General features: G+C 38.9%; 1 protein-coding gene and 1 long non-coding RNA gene across 6 annotated transcripts in view; both read left to right on the forward strand.

The window, feature by feature from the left end:
• Positions 1–21154, forward strand: part of EcR (Ecdysone receptor) — a 97536-nt gene that overhangs the window by 36065 nt on the left and 40317 nt on the right. Inside the window, exons 1-2 of one of the 4 annotated variants that reach the window (XM_089261450.1) lie at positions 1603–3411; positions 17090–18106. The exons of 2 other annotated variants lie outside the window; for them this stretch is intronic. In XM_089261450.1, the coding sequence (XP_089117576.1) occupies positions 17335–18106 (772 nt within the window). In that variant the 5' untranslated portion in view covers positions 1603–3411; positions 17090–17334. Of the gene's footprint in view, positions 1–1602; positions 3412–17089; positions 18107–21154 lie in introns of those variants that run through there. One more of the 4 variants, XM_018106187.2, reaches the window with a different exon arrangement.
• On the forward strand, positions 3418–11364 carry LOC149091248 (uncharacterized). Of its 2 annotated transcripts, none has more exons than XR_016196988.1 (2): positions 3418–11110; positions 11175–11364. It is a non-coding gene; the product is annotated as an uncharacterized LOC149091248 (long non-coding RNA). The 2 variants fall into 2 exon arrangements; XR_016196989.1 differs by having other exon boundaries at positions 11179–11364.

Genomic DNA, 21154 nt, shown 5'->3' on the forward strand with positions numbered 1-21154 from the left:
CAGTCGCGCGCTCTCTGCCTCTGTTGCCCTTGCCGTTTGCCGGCTTTTTTCTATGCGTATGCGTAGACGCTTTCGCTCTTTGCGCTGTCGCTCTCCCTCTCTCTGTTCGTCTCTCTCGCTCTCTTGGCGTCGTTGTTGCTGCTGCTTGCAGCGCTCTATTGCATTCTACACTTGAACTTGCCGAGCGTTAACTCAACACACACATATTTACATACATATGTATACGTATGCAGACAGACTGTGTCTGACTGTCTACAATTATCTGCTGCTCCCCTTTGCTCTCTACCTCCCCCCGATCCGACCCCTTCTATCGGTATCTCTGTATCTCTGTTTGTTTGCCTCTGCGCTTACTTTTTAACCACATTGTATTTGAAATGTGCAATTTCATATGTCGACGTCGACGTCGCCGTCGCTGTCGCTGTCGCTGTCGCAGTTGCGTCCTTAGACTGCTTTAGTTGAGTTTTTCCCATTGTTGTTGTTATTATTTTTGTTGTTCAGTGTTTGCGCTGTAGATCTTTGCCTTTCATCAATTACGTCTCAGCACGTCGTCGCTCTACACACGTACATACTTCTAGATATGTACATATGTATGTATGTATACTCGCACTCAAATTCGTTTTCATGTTTATTTTCTCATATTTGTATTTGAATCTGAATTTGTTCTGCTATTTACTACAAGGCAAAGCTTGTACTTGATTTCGTAGATTTGCATTTGACCGATATCAAGTATATATAGTATGCCTTGCTGTATTAGTTTATTACAAATTGATTTGTTTAGCTCTGGCATGCACTTTTAAATGCACTTGTTAAATATTGTTATCTAGACGTATATCGGGTGGTAAATATGTACATATGTGTGTAGACCTTGGTATTTTGTAATTCAAACAAATTGGATTTCTGAATGATTTTGGGACTTTTATGTCTCTGTCTTTAGATAAAACCAATGAGATAAGATACGTATGTACGTATTAAGGTAGCGCCTTACGTCAAAGATACTGTAAAATAACAAAGAAAACGAGAGTGGGTGTGAGAGAGAGAGAGAGAGAGAGGGAGAGGCGGCGAATACAACAAACTATTTGATTCTTAAATTAAATTTATTTAGAATATTCAGTTAGATAACTTTCTGAATTATAAGAAATGAAAAGAAAATATTATAAAATTTCCCTCTTCTGATAATATTTTAGTTTAATATTATGTTACACAGATTTGCAGTTTCTCTGTAACGAAAGAAAAAGCAAATTAACACTACATTTTCCTAGCTCTCACTCGCTTGTTTACAAATTTCCATTTCCATTCATTTCCATCCACAGTATGTAAATAGTTATCCACACACACATACACATACACATACATAAACATATGCATACAAATTTACATACAATATAATGTGAGTGCAATTGTACTAGAAAATTCCAACGTCTCCGCTGCAACGAACAACTTCCCAACTTCGGATTTGCCCTTGTCTCTGGCGGCTGTCAGCGTCTGGAAATGTTGGTAATAATCGTTTTGGTGCCACTGTGCGAACACATTTCGAATGTACGTGTGAATTTGCACTTGTGCACCCGACGACGACGCCACCAGCAGCAGCAGCAGCAGTGCGAGCAGACACAACACACACACTCACACACAGGAAAAATCAACGAAAATAAAAAGAAAAGAGAAACTAAAAGGAGGCAAATATAAAGGAAAGCGATGATGGCACTCGCACGCACACAAACGCAGACACGCCTTATGGTTTTGAGTGTGGGTGTACACACAACGGCGGAGGAAAGAGCGCGGCTTATGTGTGTAGTATGTGTGTGCTGTGTGAGCGTCTATTTATGGGTGTGTGTGTGTACGTGCCGGAGAGGCAACGCAAAGAGCAGCGTGCGATTGCATCGGCATTTTCATTCAAGCCACTCGCTACTGCGTGTGTTTGTGTGTGTGCAAGAGCGTAAGATATTTATGCGTGTGTGCGCTGCGCTTCACATTTAACTTTAGCGCTGATTCCGTTTTCGACTTCTAGTGAGCGCACGTTCGCTCTGGTGTGGGCTGCTGTCGACGTCGCGGCGTACGCTCTCACTCTCGCTCTCCCTCTCTCTCTTGCAGTGTCGGTGGTGGGTTTCGTGGTGAGTTTGCCGCACTTCGTCATTTCCAATTTAACAGAGCAATAACATTTAGTATTTGTTTGGACTTTACATTTAGTATTTGTTTGGACTTTGTCGTTAACGGTTCGTTCTCCCGTTCGCTCGTTCGTTCGTTGTGTTTTTTGCGGTTTGCTTTTGAATACCAAATAAAAAATAAATAAAATAATTGTTTAAATAAAAAATATTATTAATGAAACATAACGGTTGAACCGAAACTCTTAAATATAACACGCGTTGAAACAAAGTACTAAAACAAAATTATGCTAAACAACACAAAATAAAATAAATATAAATTGTTAAACACAAGTGCAATTGAAATAAAATATATTTAGATAAAACAAAGTGCAAATGCATCGTAGCTGAAAAAAAAAAAAAAAAAAACAAAAAACAAAACAGTCTGAAGTGCAACAGTTTTATATATTTATACATATATATTTATATATATGTATATGAATTGAAAATCTGCCTCTAACAGCCGCTGCATGCGACATGCTTTAAAATAGCAACAAGCCAAAATAAAAAGAAAATAAAAATAAATAAATAGAATAGAAAAAGCAAAATATAGAAAAACAACAACAACAACAATGAGACAAAATGTGTAAATAAAAACGCACATGAAACTAAACATTTTACAGTGAAAGCAAACACACCACCACAGCACACACAGAGAGAGAGAGAGAGAGAGAGTGACACACACACACACGTAGACGCACACACACCTACAACAGGAACTATCAAACATCAACAACAGCCGCAGCGGCAGCGGCCGTAACGTTTATCATACAGCGACGTCGACTGCGCTACGTAATCAACACATAGAGAGAAAGAGCATCAGCGGCGTGTTAAACCGCGACAACGACGGCGACTGCGACGGCAGACTAGCGTCTGCAGTTTGTCTGTCTGCATTGTCCGGCATGTCCTGGCGTCTACAGCGCGCACCCACTACGCCGGCACGACTAACGGATTGACCTGATCGATTGATTGATTGGTTGACTAACTGCCCGACTGAGCGTCGCAGTTGAAGCAGTTGCCAAAAGTGCCCCAAAACAAACAAAACTACGAAATGAAATAAGTGAAATTAAATACGAGCATAAAGTTTACAGTGCATAAAATATATACGAATTATAGTGCAAAGAGTGCGAAAGAAAAACAGCAACAGCAATTGCAAAAAAAAAAAAAATTATAAAGAAGTTGCCTACTCTCTGTGTTTAATCTATAACTTTGTAAATGGATAACGATTTGTATGGATTAGTAGCCGATTACACGCATTTCATAGATGCTAACGGTAAGTTGGAAGAAATCAAAGAGCAACTAAATTCCAACTGTTTGTGCGTGCGAACTCGTTGCCAAGGAAATTGAAAGAGTTGGAACGAAAAACTGGTGAAAAATACAGATTTAAAAAAACTGAGTTTGAGCTTATATTAAATTAAAAAATTTGTTCAATTGGTTACCAAGTAGAATGGAAACTGCAATGGAAAACAGAGTTATATGTGTATATCGATCTCTGTATAGATATAGACTGTTCAGTAATACTCCGAACTATATAACATTCTACAGGAACAGACTTTATATACAGTATAACTTTATATTCAGTTTAATAAGTTATTGGGAGCTCACAGAGCTGTATGTATGTCGATACATAGATGTTTGCCTAGAATAGCTAAGTATTCATCCGTCTCCCCTCCCTTTGGCTGTCCCTCCCATACATGAGAGTGGATGGATGTATCTGACGTGAATTAGGCTGTCATCTGTTCGACACTTGTTTATTTACTTTTTATGCGAATTTGATTATTTACATTTGACCTGTCAACCATTCAATCAGACACAGATTGAGATTGAGTTTGAGATACACGCGATGCGCTTGAGAAAACAAGCTACGCATTTCCATTGCGTCCGGCCCAGAAAAAAAGGGAAGAAGAATGAAAATTTGGGCAAAAACTTGGCCAAGTGAAAAATAAAAAGCAGCGTGAAGCCATTTCTATGCCAAGATACACACGCAGTACAGCACAGCGTAGATACATTTGTATCTGCAGATACTTTTGCTGTAGGCACGCAGAAGATACACATGTTTCTGGCCATAAATTGGTAATACATTAATTATTGTCATGACAACTGACAGACGGCCAATTAAAGCGCATTTGCTGAAATGTAAATTTATATACATACAAAAGTACACGCACACGCACACACACACACACACACTTGAGATACATTTGGATATATGTATGTATGTAGAGAGAAGTGGATTTTTGAGCACTTTGCACATGTAATTGGCATCGAACAACTGAATTATACAAATAAATTGCGCTGCTTATTGACTTTTCAAGTGGCGAGCTCACTCTGCTTCTTCTTCTTTTCATTCTGATTTTCTGTGTGTGTTTGTGTTTGTGTTTGTGTGTGTGTGTGTGTGTGTGTGCGTGTGTGTTGCCTTGGCTAACTTTTCTGTGAGGCCCAAAGTGATTATCTAGCAAGTGGATTGGAATTAGGCAAATTCGTTTGATTTGTAACGTGAGCCGATTTGAAATATGTAAGCTACGATTCCATTTTTTAAAGGAGTAATCCAGGAACTCGCCGGGTTAAGGACAAATATAATTTTATTCTGCGCAATGGTCAATGGATATGGTCTTGATTTGATCTTGAGCCAATTCGAATTTGTTTTATTTATAGCTGAATCCAATAGAGAATTTTTAGCAAAATACTCTTGGATAACTGCTGACTGATCAGATTTTAAATTTGTTAGTTATACGGCTAACAATTCTTAGAAATCGACATAATATTATTAACTCAAGACTTAAACAGTAACTAGCGGGAGGAAACCCCAGAACAGAGTTGAGATTTGCGATTTAGCTTGAGTTTTATAACTCCCAGAATTCTCAAGGTTTCTTAAGGATTCTTCAGTTTTTTATAGCCTCAATCTAAATATAATCAACTACTACCATCTAAGAGCCCTTCGCTCTATCTGTCTGCTGTATGCAAATTGATATGCTTGTCACAGCCAGCAAAAGTTTGTACACTCATTATATAAGCAACAAATTTGCAATCACCTTTTGCAGATTGGTGTTAGCGCTTGACTCTGATTCCTAGAAGTATATATGTATATATATATATAGTAATTAATATCCATATATACCTATATACATGTACATATATATGTTTATATTTAACATGTTCTGTACGCAATGACAATGTAATATGATTCAACCTGGAGAGCACGCGTATCAAACGTCACAAACAACAACAACAACAACAACAATAGCAACAGAAATGAAAGGCATTAGGCGACCTATCAATAATACCACAAGCTCTGCAGGACACCATAGCCAAATGAAGTAAATGCTGATAATGTGGTCCGTGATGACGATGGCAATGACCATGATGATGCTGATAATGATGATGATGAACGCGATTCCGCACTAATTGTTTTGGGCGGCTTTGCGCGTGTCGCTATTTGTTGTTGTTGTTGTTGTTGTTTTGCCAACAATGTTTTGCGTCTCCTCGTAGTGGCCTCTATTTCGATGTCAAATACACTTGAAGAAAATTATATAACCATATAACCATATAACATGTGGAATATATAAGGACAGGTTTTTTAAATAATTCCCAGTATTTCAGATCTGTTTTAATCTGATCGTTCAGCTCATTTAGTTAATACGATCGAACTATCAGATATTTCGATTATGCCCAAGTAAACGTTGCTTAATTGCAGCTCTGAAGTAAAGACCGCATAAGACACTAACTAAATATTTATTATTTATTTTCATTTTCATTTCCTTATTGACGTTGATTGGCTTTTCGCCAGGTGCAGCTTTTTATTTAGGTAAAGTGTCGTTTTTTTCCATTTGCAGCAGAGAAATTGAGAAGAATGTGTCCTCCTGGCTTAGTATTGCCTAATTCCAGGCGCCTAACGAGCCAAAAAGCCACATTAACCAACTCGCATTAGTTGGGACTGGGCGCAATTAATTTGCCTGTCGCAGCTAGAAGAGGCGCTCCCCTCTGCCCTCGCCTCCACTTCTGAGAAAAGATCCACTTTCAGGGTCTGCTGGTAACCTGTCTCTCTTTTCTATTTTCTATTTTCTATTTTCTTCTGCCTTTGCAGCTATAAAAAAAAGTTACTTTGCTTCGTTGCTGTTTGTTTTATGGTACATTAAAGTTGGCTAAATGGCAAATTTTAATGCCATTTTATGCAAATATATACATACATATTTGTATATATATGTATATGGATATATACATACTACACATATGAACGTACGCTCATGTATCTATATGTATATCAATTTAAATGTGTGATTCGCTCTAGGCGCACATTCCAAAGTGTTTCATGTTTCGTGCTTCGCTCTGAGCTCTGAGCTCTGAGCTCTTCGCATGCATTGTCAAGCTTCTGGTTTTAATGGGCCCGCCTTCCGATTGTGCTGCACACACACACACACACACACACACACACACACACACAGACTTCTGTGCCTATATCAACTCATCTATGAGTTGTTTGTCTACGATTATCATAAGTATTTGCCGAGTATTATGTGTGTGTATGTGTGCCTAATGTGTGGGCTTGCTCAACGGACCGATCCCTTGGGCAGTTACTGGGTTTATGTTTTTGCGCATTTCGATGCCTAAAAACGACTTGCTATAAGTGCTACGGCAAGTGCCTGCTGGCCGGGCAGTTAAATGTTGTTTATTTCAGACTTGCTATAAACTGTATAGCAAGATTCGTCGACGGATTTAACATATAATACCTTTCAAGCGACAAATGTTCGTTATTTCATACTTGCTATACAATTTATAGCAAGATTCATTGAAAGTTTTGATTATTTCATACTTGCTATAAAATGTATAGCAAGTGTTAGCAGATAATACATTTAAAGCGCCGTCAAAATATAATTTCTGATAAATTTGAGCTATAAAAATGTCGCTATACAAATTATAGCAATAAAACTCGATGACTCCCGAATATCCCTGTTACTATAAGTTAATTATAAATAAAACTACAATTGATGACAAAGTTGAGCTCTATAAGATCGCTATAAAAATTGATTGCAAATCGAATTTACCTAAAATTCTATTGCAGCACTCTCGAATATCATGGATGCTTGGACTCCTCACTGTTACTATAAATTTACCATAAACTTTCTATAAAAGTACAATAAAGTTTGATGTGTATTGTAACAATCCAAATTAGAAATACTACTGCTATCAGATATCCCTATTGTTACTATACAATTACTATAAAGTTGCTATAAATCCTTATATATTTTGTACAAATCCAAATATAATTTTTATCATCGGGTGTTACTATACATTTTTTATGAAATAGCTTGTGGTTTACTATGATGCATCGATTGCAATGTAGCCAAATAGTTGCTTTGCCCTAGATTTATACGTAAGCTCTATTATGTCGTAGCTTAGCGAATACAGGGGACCTATTCTTATTTGAAATTATATAATATTGTACCACAAACAAGTGTATGAAGGAAGTCTATTTAGTATGCATGTGCCATATTGCACTCATTCCTAGCAAACCTTGAACCGCTTTACGAAACAGAAAAAAAGATGATTTCGAGCCGGCGCCGCTTGGCTATTCACCTGCATTGTGTGGGCGCAAACAATGCGACACCTGGTGCAGGTTCATGCCCGGAGTTCAATCAATAAATCAATTTCTAGTTGCCGCAGCATCGATTCTGACTGACTGACTGACTGACTGAGTGAGTGAGTGAGTGACTCTGGCCATGACTGGGTCATGAGTCATGCACATGTTCAGCCAGATTTCATCTGCGAACCACCCTTAAGGAAGGCACACAGAGGAATAAATTTCAACAATTGCGAGGCGCATCAAACAGGTTCCCTTCATTATGTGCATTGTGCGTCTTATCTTGTCCGTTGCTCGCTTCGGATATTTCCAGTGACTACCTCTCTCTCTCTCTCTCTCGCTCTCTCTCCCTCTCACTCGTTGGGTTCTCTCTGTCTGGACATATGCATTGTGTAGAGCTCGCAGCGTTTGTGAACTCTGGAAAAACCAGAGCAACTTCTGTTGCATCTGTGTTTCTGCCTATCTGAGTGTACGTGTGTGTGTGTGTGGCATTAATTAGCAAAGTCTTGCCATAAAAACGGCGCTTGAAACGAGTTTCATTGCAACGCTTTCACATTGCTCAATCCATATGAAAAATAAGCAAAATTTCAGAGAAGAGGCAAAGAAAAAATAAAAATAAAAATAAAACATGGCTGTCAACACTTTCGCAGACAATTACCACAGACTTTCCACAGTTTTCCATCATTGCAAATGAAAATACGTGCAAGTGTGCTATAAATATGTATATGCTCAGGCTACGAGATAATAAGTTATGCCAGCTGATTTATGGGATCTAATTAGTTAATGAGTTCATCTCTATTGTAGCAAAGAATTCGAATTGCAGCTTAAGCTTTCCCTGAAAGCCTTTTCGATTCACAATAATTATGCATTCACAATATCTTCTTTTGGCTTTTCCTTGAGTAACGAAATACCCTTTAGTTGCCCCCCTCAAAAAGCTAACGACCTCAGCTGGACAAACCTGATCTTTTAATGACTCACAACTCGAAGTTGATCAATACTGTATCTCAATGAGTTAATTATAATATTTCTTGTTTAGCAACTCACTAAATACATATTAGGCATAGCTGTCATACTAAATGAAAACCAAACAAAAAACAAAAAATTAAAAGAGACCTAGAATTCAAGGTCGATTTGCAACAGACGACACTAAGTTGTCGTGACACCTGAACTGAGCTAAGTTCAACAGAGACTAAGTCAGTTATTGGTGGACTATATACTCACTCGAAAGCAGGCTAGAAATCTGAAAAGTTAAAAAACCTGCAAATAAAGCCAGTAGTATTCAAATGGAAAATTTTAACATCGACATCACCATTACACCATCTCTGTCTCTGCTTGGCCCTTATAACAGGTCGCAAATAAAATATAGGATATGTATATATGCATGGTAAATCGAGTTGGCAGCCAGAATAAATCACTTACAGTTGTGTTCATGAGCATATCAGTCTCTATTTTTATTCCCACTTACCATATTCGATTCTGTATATAGAGTCCCACTGATAAATGATATCCATAGATATTTTCAACTATTTCCAACTTCCATATGCCAGTTCTAATAAAGTCGTCAAACACAAATTCTATATATCTCGTTGATAACTTTCCAAAAGGTCAGCCTAAATTGAGGCAAGTCCGGCGTTGTATGCAAATCATCTCGATAATAAATGCAAATCGATAATGAATACACGTAGTACAACAAAATAAAACAAAAAAAAAGTAATAAATAAATAAAAAATTATACGAGTCTATAACAAAAATGAGCTGAAACGAGAAACGCGACAAAACCGGAAAAGGAAATGATTCAAGCGCATTTTGAGCGTTCGCCTTTTCGGCTGGTTTCTGTCTAATGTCTGTCTCTTTTTTTCCTATTACTGGTATTATTTTTCTGTTGTTGCTGTTTCTTCTTCTTTTATGCAAGCATATATATCTTCTTATTTATTGTCAGTTGCGCTGTTGTTGTTGCGTCAAGGTTGTGCCTTTGACATAATGTGTAGCTCCACCAGAAACCGCTACGATTCCACTTGGTATTCCATTGCTCCCGCATAATTTGTGCGAGTGCTAAGAATATGAGGCAAGTATTGACAGCTCTCTGTGTTTTAGCCATTTTTCGCCCCCTATCTCTGGCCTAATCCAAACGCGTGCCCTGTCACAACATTGCAAGCAATTAAGAGCTTCTCCACTTAATGGAAAGCCGAAAAATGCGCCATAAATCTGCTCCTCAAAACGACTTTTCCCATTTTCTGTTTGTGCTGTTTGTACATCAGATGGCCATTAAAAAGTTTCCTTTCGACTTTTCCAGCAGCAGCCTAAAAAACTTATTCAGGCAATTGGAAATTTAGTTGATACAAATGCTGATTCGATCCCAATAAAAATATGATGGGCAATTTATTATTATTACCATAACATTTATAAATATAATTAACGAAATAAAGTTGAATTTATAAATGTTTCATAGAAACTCAATTAGGAGTATAAGAATAATCTAGAGGACTCTATAGCTATAAGACTTTTTCGAGAGTATCTACAATTCGTCACGATATTTGTTTTTCGGCTTGTTTTCATTGTTAATTGGTTTGAGGCCTTAAAAAAAAAAAAAAAAAAAAAAAAATTGGTTAATGAGAAAGCAATCAAAAAGGAGAAAGGACTTACATGTAAATGATTTTATGGCAATCCACAGGCTTCCCAATATCATAAACATGAGCTTCGTGGAATGGCACAGATGGGCTATCAAATATATGCGCATACACACATACATCCATACTCTATGAGTAGGCGACAATCAAAATCATGAGGAAAGACCCTAAAATGCTAAAAGCTGCTGTCAAAGCTATTGTTAAATATTCAAATCTTCCTCGAAGGAGTTGTTGCCCTTGACTCGAGATTGATGTGCTATAAAATATGAATAGCTAGTTAATAATACATCTTCAAATTATCTTCACTCTGAAATATTGTTGTCCTTTGAAGGCAAGTTTATACTTAGTTATAGAACATTGAAAGAATAAAGAACTAAAAGACAGAAACTCTCGTCCGGTAAGCCACTTAAACTGCCAGTTAAATGTTAACAAGCACCTGTTGCTGCGTCTAGTTGAGCGTCTAGCTGCTCAGCTAGTCTGGCAGTTGCATGCGATATGTGTCAATTGATGGCACCGATTCTCGTGTTGGGCAAATCAGCAAACTTCAAAATAAAGTAAAAAATAAAATATATCAAAATGACACAAAAGAGACAGAACAAATTCGCGGAAAAGCAACGCGAAACCAGTTTTTGTTTTTTCGTTTGGGATGGTTTGGTTTTGGTTGTATTTTATGTGTTTTTAACCAGAGCGGCGCAAACGAAAATAACCGTTAAGTCTGTCTGCAGTCGTGTCTCGAAAAAGATATAAAGTGAGAGGTAGAAAGAGAGGTAGGAAGAAGGAGACACAGCGAAAGAGAGAGAGAGAGAGAGAGAGAGTGAGTGAGAGAGAGAGAGAGAGAGAGAGAGATAGAGAGAGATAGAGAGAAAGGTGTGGAGATATGTATGCTCCATGCGGTTTTTGGGCACGTGTGTTTGCACAGACCACGAGAGAAAAAGCTGATAAACTGCAAACAAAAACAAAAGTTCGGCGGAGAAGAGAGAGAGAAAAAAAAAACTAAGCCACAGAAAAAGAAAAAGGGAAACGAGGTCAACTCTGTTGATGTTGGTGTCGGTTTGATTCTGCCGAAGCTCGAGTGGCTTTTGAGGAACTTTCGGTGCTGACCAAAATTGGGCATTCGATTAAACTTCATCATCTCCTTCTATATATACATATAAGCAAATATTTATACATGTATAAATGGCGGCACGGCCTAAAGTTTTTGGCTGTCAACAGTTTTTTGACAGATGGAATATTTATTTTTCTTTCGGTAAAATCCACAAATGACAGACTTGAATATACCGGCACCTGTAAATTTAGAGTGCAAAAGTGAAAAAATTATGTTGGATGACAGGTTAGATCCTTGAATAGAGAACATTGTTGCTTCCCTAAATAATAAATGAAGTTAAAGTTTCATTAAAAGAGGCTTCGACTTATTTTAATATCTATTTGGCTTAAGAAATTTTTTATCTCAATTTTTTTGTTTTATAATTTAGATGGATTTGATTAAATGAGCTTGACAATAGTTTTAAATTGCATGTAGATTTCAATAAAACTTCATGTTTTACTGTTTATAGATCTGAAACAATAGGAAGAAAAGATTCTTTCAGTCCTATCTTAATGGAAAGTACATAAAGTCTAGTTTGAAGAGAGTGAAACATCCAATGGCTTATATCCCTATCCTTTAAAACTGGCAGTCCAGCATACTCTGTCGAGCTCGCACAGTGGCTCGGGTATTTCGTCTAAGTACACTCACACTGAGAGACATAACCCAACAGGAAGTCAATCTCAATGACAGTCATTAGAGCATGGCATAAAAGGCTTTTGGGTGATTCGAAGATCTCTGCTCCACACACACTCCTGAAACACAAGCTTCTACTTGAACCTGGACTAGAGCCAGCTTGACGTGGGGGTGTTTCTTAGAAAATGAAGGAATGTCTCTATCCCTATCTCTCTGTCTCTCGCTCTCTCTCATTTTGGGTGGGCCACATACATACATACATGTATTATTATTAGATTACTTTGCTCGAGGAGGCGCAGGCACTGAGACACATGGCGCAGCTGTGCGCTGTTTATGGGAATATGCCACATGTGCGCAGCGCTCACACACACGCACACATACGCATGCATACATGCAAGCTGTGACAGCCCACGCATACCCTGTCAACATGTAAGCAAATGGAAATCACGCGGCGTTTGCGCTATGTGCATAAAAATAACAGCAGGAAATTAAAAGGATCCATATTGTACGTATATATGTCAGTGTGTGTATGTGTGTGTGCGTATGTTAAGGAATATTGTTAGCCTATTAAGGCTCTTTGGTTAGTTGGTCAACGGAAATTTAATTGTTTTATTTTGCCTCTGTTTCACTATCTTGCTATCTTGCTCTCTCGCTCTTTCTCTTCCGCTCTCTCTCTGTTTCAATCCTTCGAGGCGTGCTGTAGCACCCACTCCAAATTGTTGTTCGCGTACATTTAATATAGTTTATTGCATTTGCTTGAGCTCAGGCCAAATGGCAAGCGACAATCGCGTGCCAGACATACTTGACATACTTCGAAACACAGAAAATACAGAAAATACTTTGGCCCTCGAATTAATTGTTGAAAAAGGATGTCGAGCACTGGAGTGTCCCTGTTGCTTTGTGATTAAAAAGGTATTAGGATGATACGAAATGTATTGTGATACAACAGCTTGATGAACACAATTAAACTGAGTGTCAGCAATATTTGTGAGTGTCCCCCACAAGGAAGTCAGACGCGATTGCGCAATGGAAATTTTGGATCTTTACAGCAATTAACGAAAACCTAAAGCCTATATCAAATGTAAGTCACTGCTCAAAGCTGTGCTTCGATTCTCTGAGCTAGAGCTAATGGATTTTTTACGAGTATTTACATTTAATCAGATTTCTAATTAATCACTCGCCTCTCTGTGCAATTTTCAACTGGTTTACAGATTAACCGATAATAATATTATTTTGCATGAGGGGTTTGTATTCCTTTTTGTAATGTAAAAGAACTTTAATCGTAAAAATAATTAAGCCCAAAAATTATATGTAAAAGTCACACAAAAGGAATCTGAATTAATTAATTTGGGCATATTTATGGACAATCCAGCTCCATTTGTTTATGTAAATAACTTAGTTTCTCCCATATTCTTTTCCCTTTGCAAAAAACTATATAACTATCAAGGCCTTTCTCTGCAGTTCTCATGACGCAATGAGATCGCATCGATTGCAAGGCAATTCCCCTGAGTTAATACGCTTCCCATTCTTAAATTGCGCTCTTAGCCCAACAGCATTACACGCGTTACAAATTGACTCAAACCAAAAACAAATTTCACAATGCGTCGCGATTATAAATTACAAAAAAAAAAACAGAAGAAGAAGAACTTTAAGGCAATTACGCGCCAGCTAAATGAGCGAGAGTGAAGAACTTCTAGGGAGAGAGAGACAGAGAGAGAGAGAGAGAGAGGGAGAAGGAGTGAGTGAGTTAGATATATACATATATGTATATACATACATATATAGAAAGGCAAAGACGTCTGCGACTGCGCGCGCTTTGACTTTTGCACTTGCCTTTTGGCTGGCATTTTGCTGTGTGTTTTAGCTTGAAAAAAGCTAAAAGTAAAATGCGCAAAAAGCAGCAGCAACAACAACAACAACAAGAGCATGAGTGAGGCACGCAAAGCTATAAAAATGCCTTAAATGTCGTTTATGTATCACACGCACACACACACAGATATAGTATATATAGACATACATACTCACATATGTATATATAGATAAATATATCTGTAGCTGTTTGTAAACTGGATGCGTCTTCTGCTGCTGCTGGTCAAGATTTTTTGTAGACAACAAAGCAAAAGCAACAACAGCAGCAAAATACAACAGAACAACCTGTTTATTATTGTTGTTGTCGTTGCTGTTGTTGTCGTTGTTCGTTCGTTCGTTCGTTCGTTCATATTGAGCGAGATACGTCGACGGCGACAGGTTTCTTACGTTTGTTAATGCGGGCCAAAATCTCAGTAATGTGACGGCCAAAACACGCCCTCCCCTCGACCCCCCCTTCGCTGCCTTTCTCTCTCTCTCTCTCTCTAAACTCAGTTGTGTCTTTTCTGCACTCTTCTGGCTTGCTTAAAAGCTTCGAATCGCATTGTTGTTAGCCACTTTTTATTTTGTTCTAAGCTGCTGTGCAAGCGAGATGGCAATACGGCTCTCTCGCAGCGCCGCTCTCCTCTCGCAATCTCTCTGCCCAGTGAGTGGACAAAACCGGTTTTGGCACTTTAAACAAAAAAAACTGCTCACTCGCTTTTGTTCAGCTGGCGTGACGGGTATATTGATTTGTTTACCAGGCATACATACATGTATAGATGATCTGAGATAAACGGCTAATATTATATATTATATATTATATATATGAGTAATACTAGGAATTATTGTTTAATACAGTTCTCTTAACTTTGCTTTTTAATCATGTTTATATATAAGTCGGTTTCAATCTCTTTTGGGTCAAATTTTATTCTCGCCCTCTACAGTGGGACTACCCCAATCTCTTACCTTGTAGAGGGTATCACAGCGGCAACTTCAGAGTTGTGTTGTCAGCAACACTTTGCTTATTAACAACACTCACTGGCTGTCTTTGTTGTTGCTGTTTGCTTGCCGGTCTTTTTATGCAGCGATTCGTTTCGGCTTGGCAAATATATTTTCAGCTCTGCCTTTAGGTTCAACTGTCAAATGCTGAGGCTGATGAATCACCTGTTGTTCGCCGTGAAAATGATTCAACTGCATTAGGGGCTCATCTGCTCGCCCCTGCTGTGGCCCATGCTCCACGTATTGGCTGCAATTTATTGGCCAGGCCAATTGGCTGCTCTACTCTCCAGTCGACTTTCACTGTAATTGAATGCTATTAATTAGCCGCATTACAACTCCTGAGCACTGTAATTATGAATGTATATCTACATTGAAACCTCATTAAGCCAAGCAAAATATGTGGCACAGCCTAAGTGGATTGTTGATTGGATCACCGCCATTTACATATACACATATACACACACACATATATATAGTATATCTATGAGCATTCATTTATCAATTCACTTGTCAGTCTAATGCGTGAGCACTGTGGGTGTGTGTGTGTTTGGCAATGTGAAGTGAATTCTATGGACTAAGTATGGTTTATCGAAAAAGGTCTGAGACAGAGAAAAGTTTAGTTTAATTCCTGTTGCCTGTTTAATGATTATTTACCTTGTTGAGAATCGCATAGAAAGGAGCTTGTTAACCAAAATCTGAATTTTACACTGCTCAAGATCTATGTATATAGCAAGAGGTTTGGTCTATTACAATTCATTAATTGTGTTGTGCAGATAACAAAAACGTGACCCAAATTAAATGGGACTTTACTCGATAAAGATGCTTACTTATTATTTGGAGCAGCATGAATACGGAAAATTGCTAAGCTAAGCACCTATGAGAATTGCATAGAAGGGCGTATCTTGCGCTGTTATGTGATTGTTGTTCTCATAGCTTTATAGTAAACTCGGTTGAATTTAATATTTACGTATTTTAGACATAAGTTTTCTATGAACTATTTGTTATTTATATTTTCGGAATGTTGACGTTACCTACAAATTCCGATTCGACTATTCTTGGTCAAAATTTGAGTTCTACTATATGTAGAATATCAATAAAAAATATCGCACCTTTTCCGTTGTCGCAACTTCCGAGTTCTCAATGTTGAGCCTAAATATTTTCAGGGCTTGTAACAGATATTTAGCTGTTGTTGTTGTTGTTGTCTTGTTGTAAAGGTCGTGTTTGTGTTGGAAACCTGAATAGACAGAATGTGTTAACAAATGATTATAAAAATATTTAGATAAGTGCGACAAGTGAACAAGTTCCACATGCATACATGTGCATGTACCTACATATGTACATATATGTGGGCATACTCACACAGATGTACGTTCTGAGTTCTTGGGCTCGCCCCGAAACAGAATGCCAATAAGAACTTCAGTGTTTGCTTTGCAAACAGGGAAATAAATTGATTAGCCGAACGATGCGTAAAAGGCGCAAAATTTGGAATTGTGATTTGAGTGATGGATCATTAAGTCGATAATCATCAATTAAAATCCGACACGATGACCATTAACAGCCTCGCGCTGAGAAACCTTTCGCCACGAGCTTAACCAAATAAAACCTATGGCAGAACTTAACTTTTCTGACTTTGATTAATTAAAATTGGCGAATAAAATTATGGTCCAAGCATATGACAATAAATTTTCTTATCAAAACTTTGCAATCTTCTTCAGAGAAACTGGTTCACTTAAAAAAAAGCCAGTGAGCGAGATAGAGAGAGGGGGAGATAGAGAGGGTGGAGAGAGGGGGGGGAGAGGAGATGCCGGCTATAGATATATAAATAGAAACACTTAGAAATTAGGTGGAGTAAGAAGCATTTAAATTTATTTTTCTCTAAGCTAAAGCAAATTAAAATTTTTCTCGTTTCTTTTATTTTTGTTGTGCTTTGCTGTTAGTTAATTTTTCCCGTGTTCTTTGCGGTTCAAGGCAAAAAGTCGAACATTTGCAATTGAATTAAAATGAAAATGAAAATTTCATGAGCGCTGAGTTGGGGTACATTGAACCGATATGAAATCAATTGGAAATACTAGTATTTTTTTGGTCTATTTCGAATACGATTCCCAACGAGTTTCGACGCACAAACAAGAAGCGAAGAGGCAAAATCGAGTTTATGCTTAAATTGAAATTGAAAATTTTGCAGCTTTTGTTTGCTGAAGACGCGGGGCGTGGCACGCCATAAAAATGTATTTCGTGCGCAAACAAGTGCGTAAGAAATACTAGAAACAATACCGAAAAATCGAAGCTGGAAGAGCAGCCGAGAAGCGTATATAAAGACGATTCGAAAAACTAGAAGCGGAACCAATTGGACCGCACAGGAAAATCGGATTTTCGTGTTTCGCAAGTTTGGAACAAAAAGGCAGCACAACGGCGACCATCGGCTATCAAATGATGAAACGACGCTGGTCGAACAATGGCGGCTTCCTGCGCATCCACGAGGAGTCCTCCTCGGAGGTGACCTCCTCCAGCAATGGCCTCGTCCTGTCCTCGGGCCTCAGCATGTCGCCGTCGCCACTCGACTCGCCCGACTACGGCGACCAGGGCAGCTGGCTGTGCGGCAACGATGCGGGCCAGCACTATGGCAACACCTTGGGGCATGCCACTGCGCAGCAGCAGAGCGTCATTACGCTGGCCATGCACGGCTGCTCCAGCACGCTGCCTGCCCAGACCACCATAATACCCATCAACAACAACAACAACAACAACAACAGCAACAGCAGCAGCAACAACAACAACAACAATAGCAACAGCAACAATAATAACAATAACAATAACAATAGTAGCAACAATAGCAATGGGTACGTGCCAGGCGCCACGAACCTGGGCTCGCTCACGAATGGGGGTCACATGGTGGGCAGCCTGGTCAGCAGCATGCAGCAACTGCAGCAGAATGGCCACAGTTTGATCAACTCGACCACGCCCACACCGGGCTTGCACATGCAACAGAGCGGCATCAATGGCTCCGGCGGCGGCCCAGCATCAGTCGGCGGCATGTCCTCCATCGGCCTGGGCCTGAGCGCGCTTCATCACACGAACGGCAATTCCAACGGACTCGGCTCGAATCCGGGCAATGGGGCGGCGGTCGGCGTGATGGGCGTGCCCATGGGCATGGCCATGCAGCATACGCCGCGCAGTGACTCCGCGAATTCCATTTCATCAGGTTAGTGGGCTTCCTATACGAATAACTCTAAATAAGCTCGATTAGTTGAGGGTCAAAAAATGATTAAGGAAAGTGCACTCGATGATGGTTGGTCTAAGGTTTCATAGAGGAGGAGATATCTCCTGGTATACCGTGTGAATCTCCAAAATAGACTTGCCTTTTTTATATATGTAGGTATATTATATGATATAATATATTATACCAAGTCTGCTTAAGTATATAATTATTTTTCCGTATGATATATTGTAGTCTACAAAGTAGATACATATGTATGAATATAAAAAATCCTTATTTGATATACTATGAAATATTATTATAATGTATTTATACTTAAAATTATTATTATTAAGATTATACATACAGATATTACTTGATACTATATGTATATTCAGTATGTATTATGCTGTTGGCCTTTGTAGAGTTGGTAAGAGTGCTGTAAAATGCATTTACCAACCCTTTACTCTTGAAATAAATATTCAGTTTATTTTCATCATATCATTTATTCAAATAATATCCCTTATGAAAGTCCATTTTCAGTGTTAAAAAATCTGCTATAAAATAATTAAAGTTATTTTATGCAAGTATTTTATAGAACATAGGATTGTCACTGGATTGACCAAATTGTACTTTACTGATTGTGAGTGTTGGAAAACGCTTTCAGTGCATTTTAATTTAATGAGACGTGACATTAATTTCGGTGCGGACTTTCAGTTTTGTTTAATGATAATGGTTTATAAAGCTTTGCTCTTAATAGATGCTCAAACCACTCCCCTTTCACAACCTTTACCCCTTTGTCGCATTGCTGCACACTGCACTAATTAAATTTAATTGCATTTCTATATGCATATATAGAGGTATATATATTTTATGATGCACTTTTTTACGAGCTGCATTCATTGCTTTTGTTTATGCATACAAACACATACAATATATTGTGTGTGTGTGTGTGTTTGTGTGTGTTGAATACGAACAAGCGAAGTGTAGAGGGAGCACAGAACGAGGGATGGAAAACACCATCAACAGCACTTAAAGACTTTCCAAGCAACAGTGTGCGAGAAAGAGAGAGTGATATGGAGTGACAGATAGGGAGGGGGAGGGTTGTGTGTGAGAGAGCTGGTGCATACATTGGTGTTATTGTTGTTTCGCTTGTGCGTTTGCTTCGCACTTTATCAGCAAGCGTCACGGCGGGCTGCACCACACACTCACATACTTACACACACACACACACGCACAATATGCAGCCATAAGGTGGTGTAACTCGAACCTACCTCAAGCTGTTCTATGTTTAGCAAACAAACGCACTCTCTGAGTCTCCCTGTCACCCTTTTACCCTTTCCCTCTGCCGGCCTTTCGGTCCTTGGCTCTTGGGCTCGTGTCTTTGATCGAACTCCAATCGTTGGTGACGTCAGAGCGTCGAGTGACCTTCGGCAGTCGGGAAAGACGACCTCGTCCACGTCCTCGTCCTGCATTGCATTGGGCGACTGCAGCACTGCAAAAGCGGGTCACCGAGCTCGTGCAGAGCAATTTGCATGCTGCACTGTGACCCAATTTCCAGGGAGGTCAGAGGTCAGGGGCAACTGTTGCTGCTCCAGCTTCCGGATGTGACACAGATTGTCCCTTGTCCGTATTCCGGCCAGCCGACATCCCGTTAGACATTGACCGAGTACCATGTCTGGGTCAGGTCAACTAAGGACTTAGCTTGAAAAAAAAAAAAAAAAAAAAACAATTTATGTGAAATTGAAAAGGCCCTGAAACAACTTTAAATGATATGATTCTCTAGAATCCCCATTGCCGACTGATATGAGAACCAGTTAATAAAATGAATAGTGTAAATCTATTTTATTATTCAAAATTGGCTTCAGTTATGAGCAATATATTATTCATTTAGAGTATTCACAAATCACCCTTGCTATCAATTTACAAAAAGAATGATGATCAAGTATGTACATATGTATAACCCAGTGATAAGTATATATCTGCGCAGCCCTTCTCCATTACTGTTTCTAACTCATTTGTAACCATAATTGCTCAATTTGAGTAATAGGTATGGATTTTAATTGGTTTGACTCCAAAGTCTCATCTTATTCAATATATTAAAAATAAAGCAAAATAACATTTGTTTCAATGCGATATTGACCAAGTGTAAGCTGAACTGTTATATTAACAGGACTCAAATGCCGACTAACAATCGTCTGTTGAGTCTGCAAATTCGAAGCTCATTAGTTTTGATTTAACACTCAAATTTTACTCTGGTTCGTCTCATCTCTTTCACTGGCATTCTCTCATTTTACAGTGAGTGAAGTGCAGCTCAAGCAGCTGTGCTGTGCATTGTTATGGTTGTTCGTCCTCTTCTGTTCCGTCTCCGTCGTCGTTTCAAGTGACTTTGAACTCAACTCGTAATTTTTGAGTAAATTTGGGTCACTGGTGCAGCCAAAAAAACCTGAAAAATACCGTTGCTCACTAAAGACCGGAAGGACAAAGCTGTCGAATGTGCATATGACTCTCAATGCTTCGCTCTTTCTCTCTCTCTCTCTCTCTCTCTCTCTCTCTCTCTTTCTACACAGTTTTACGTGCCATTGCAAGCGTTGTAAACTCAAGTACATGACCTTACCCCTGCAGACAAGCAAATCCAAGCAATGCGATGCTAACGTTGATGGCGACGCCGACGCAGACGCCGACAGCGCAGCTAAGCAACTACCGGTAACGACATCAGCTTCTGCTGCTGCTGCGGCTGCGACGTGTGTGCGTGCTTTTTGCACAATGGTTTTTTGGCCGGCTTTGAGCTTATTATTTGCATTTCTTTTGTTAGATTTCGGGCAAGGGTTTTGCTTTGCTGTTAGGGTGGCAAGCATAATTTTTAGGGTTGCTCTTATTCTGTTGCTGCTACGACGATCCTATAAGTCAAGGACAGCAACAAGCAATGCAAGGCAAAATGTGTACAAATTCAAAAATAAATAAAGCATTCGATTTATATGGCAACTTCAAATTAATGCGATAAACAAAGTACAGAACGATAACAGTAGCAATTGACGCTGCCGTCACAGTCGA

This window comes from Drosophila navojoa, chromosome 5, assembly GCF_054131105.1.
Source record: "Drosophila navojoa isolate 15081-1374.11 chromosome 5, UAZ_NAV_1.0, whole genome shotgun sequence".
Classification (NCBI taxonomy): domain Eukaryota; kingdom Metazoa; phylum Arthropoda; class Insecta; order Diptera; family Drosophilidae; genus Drosophila; species Drosophila navojoa.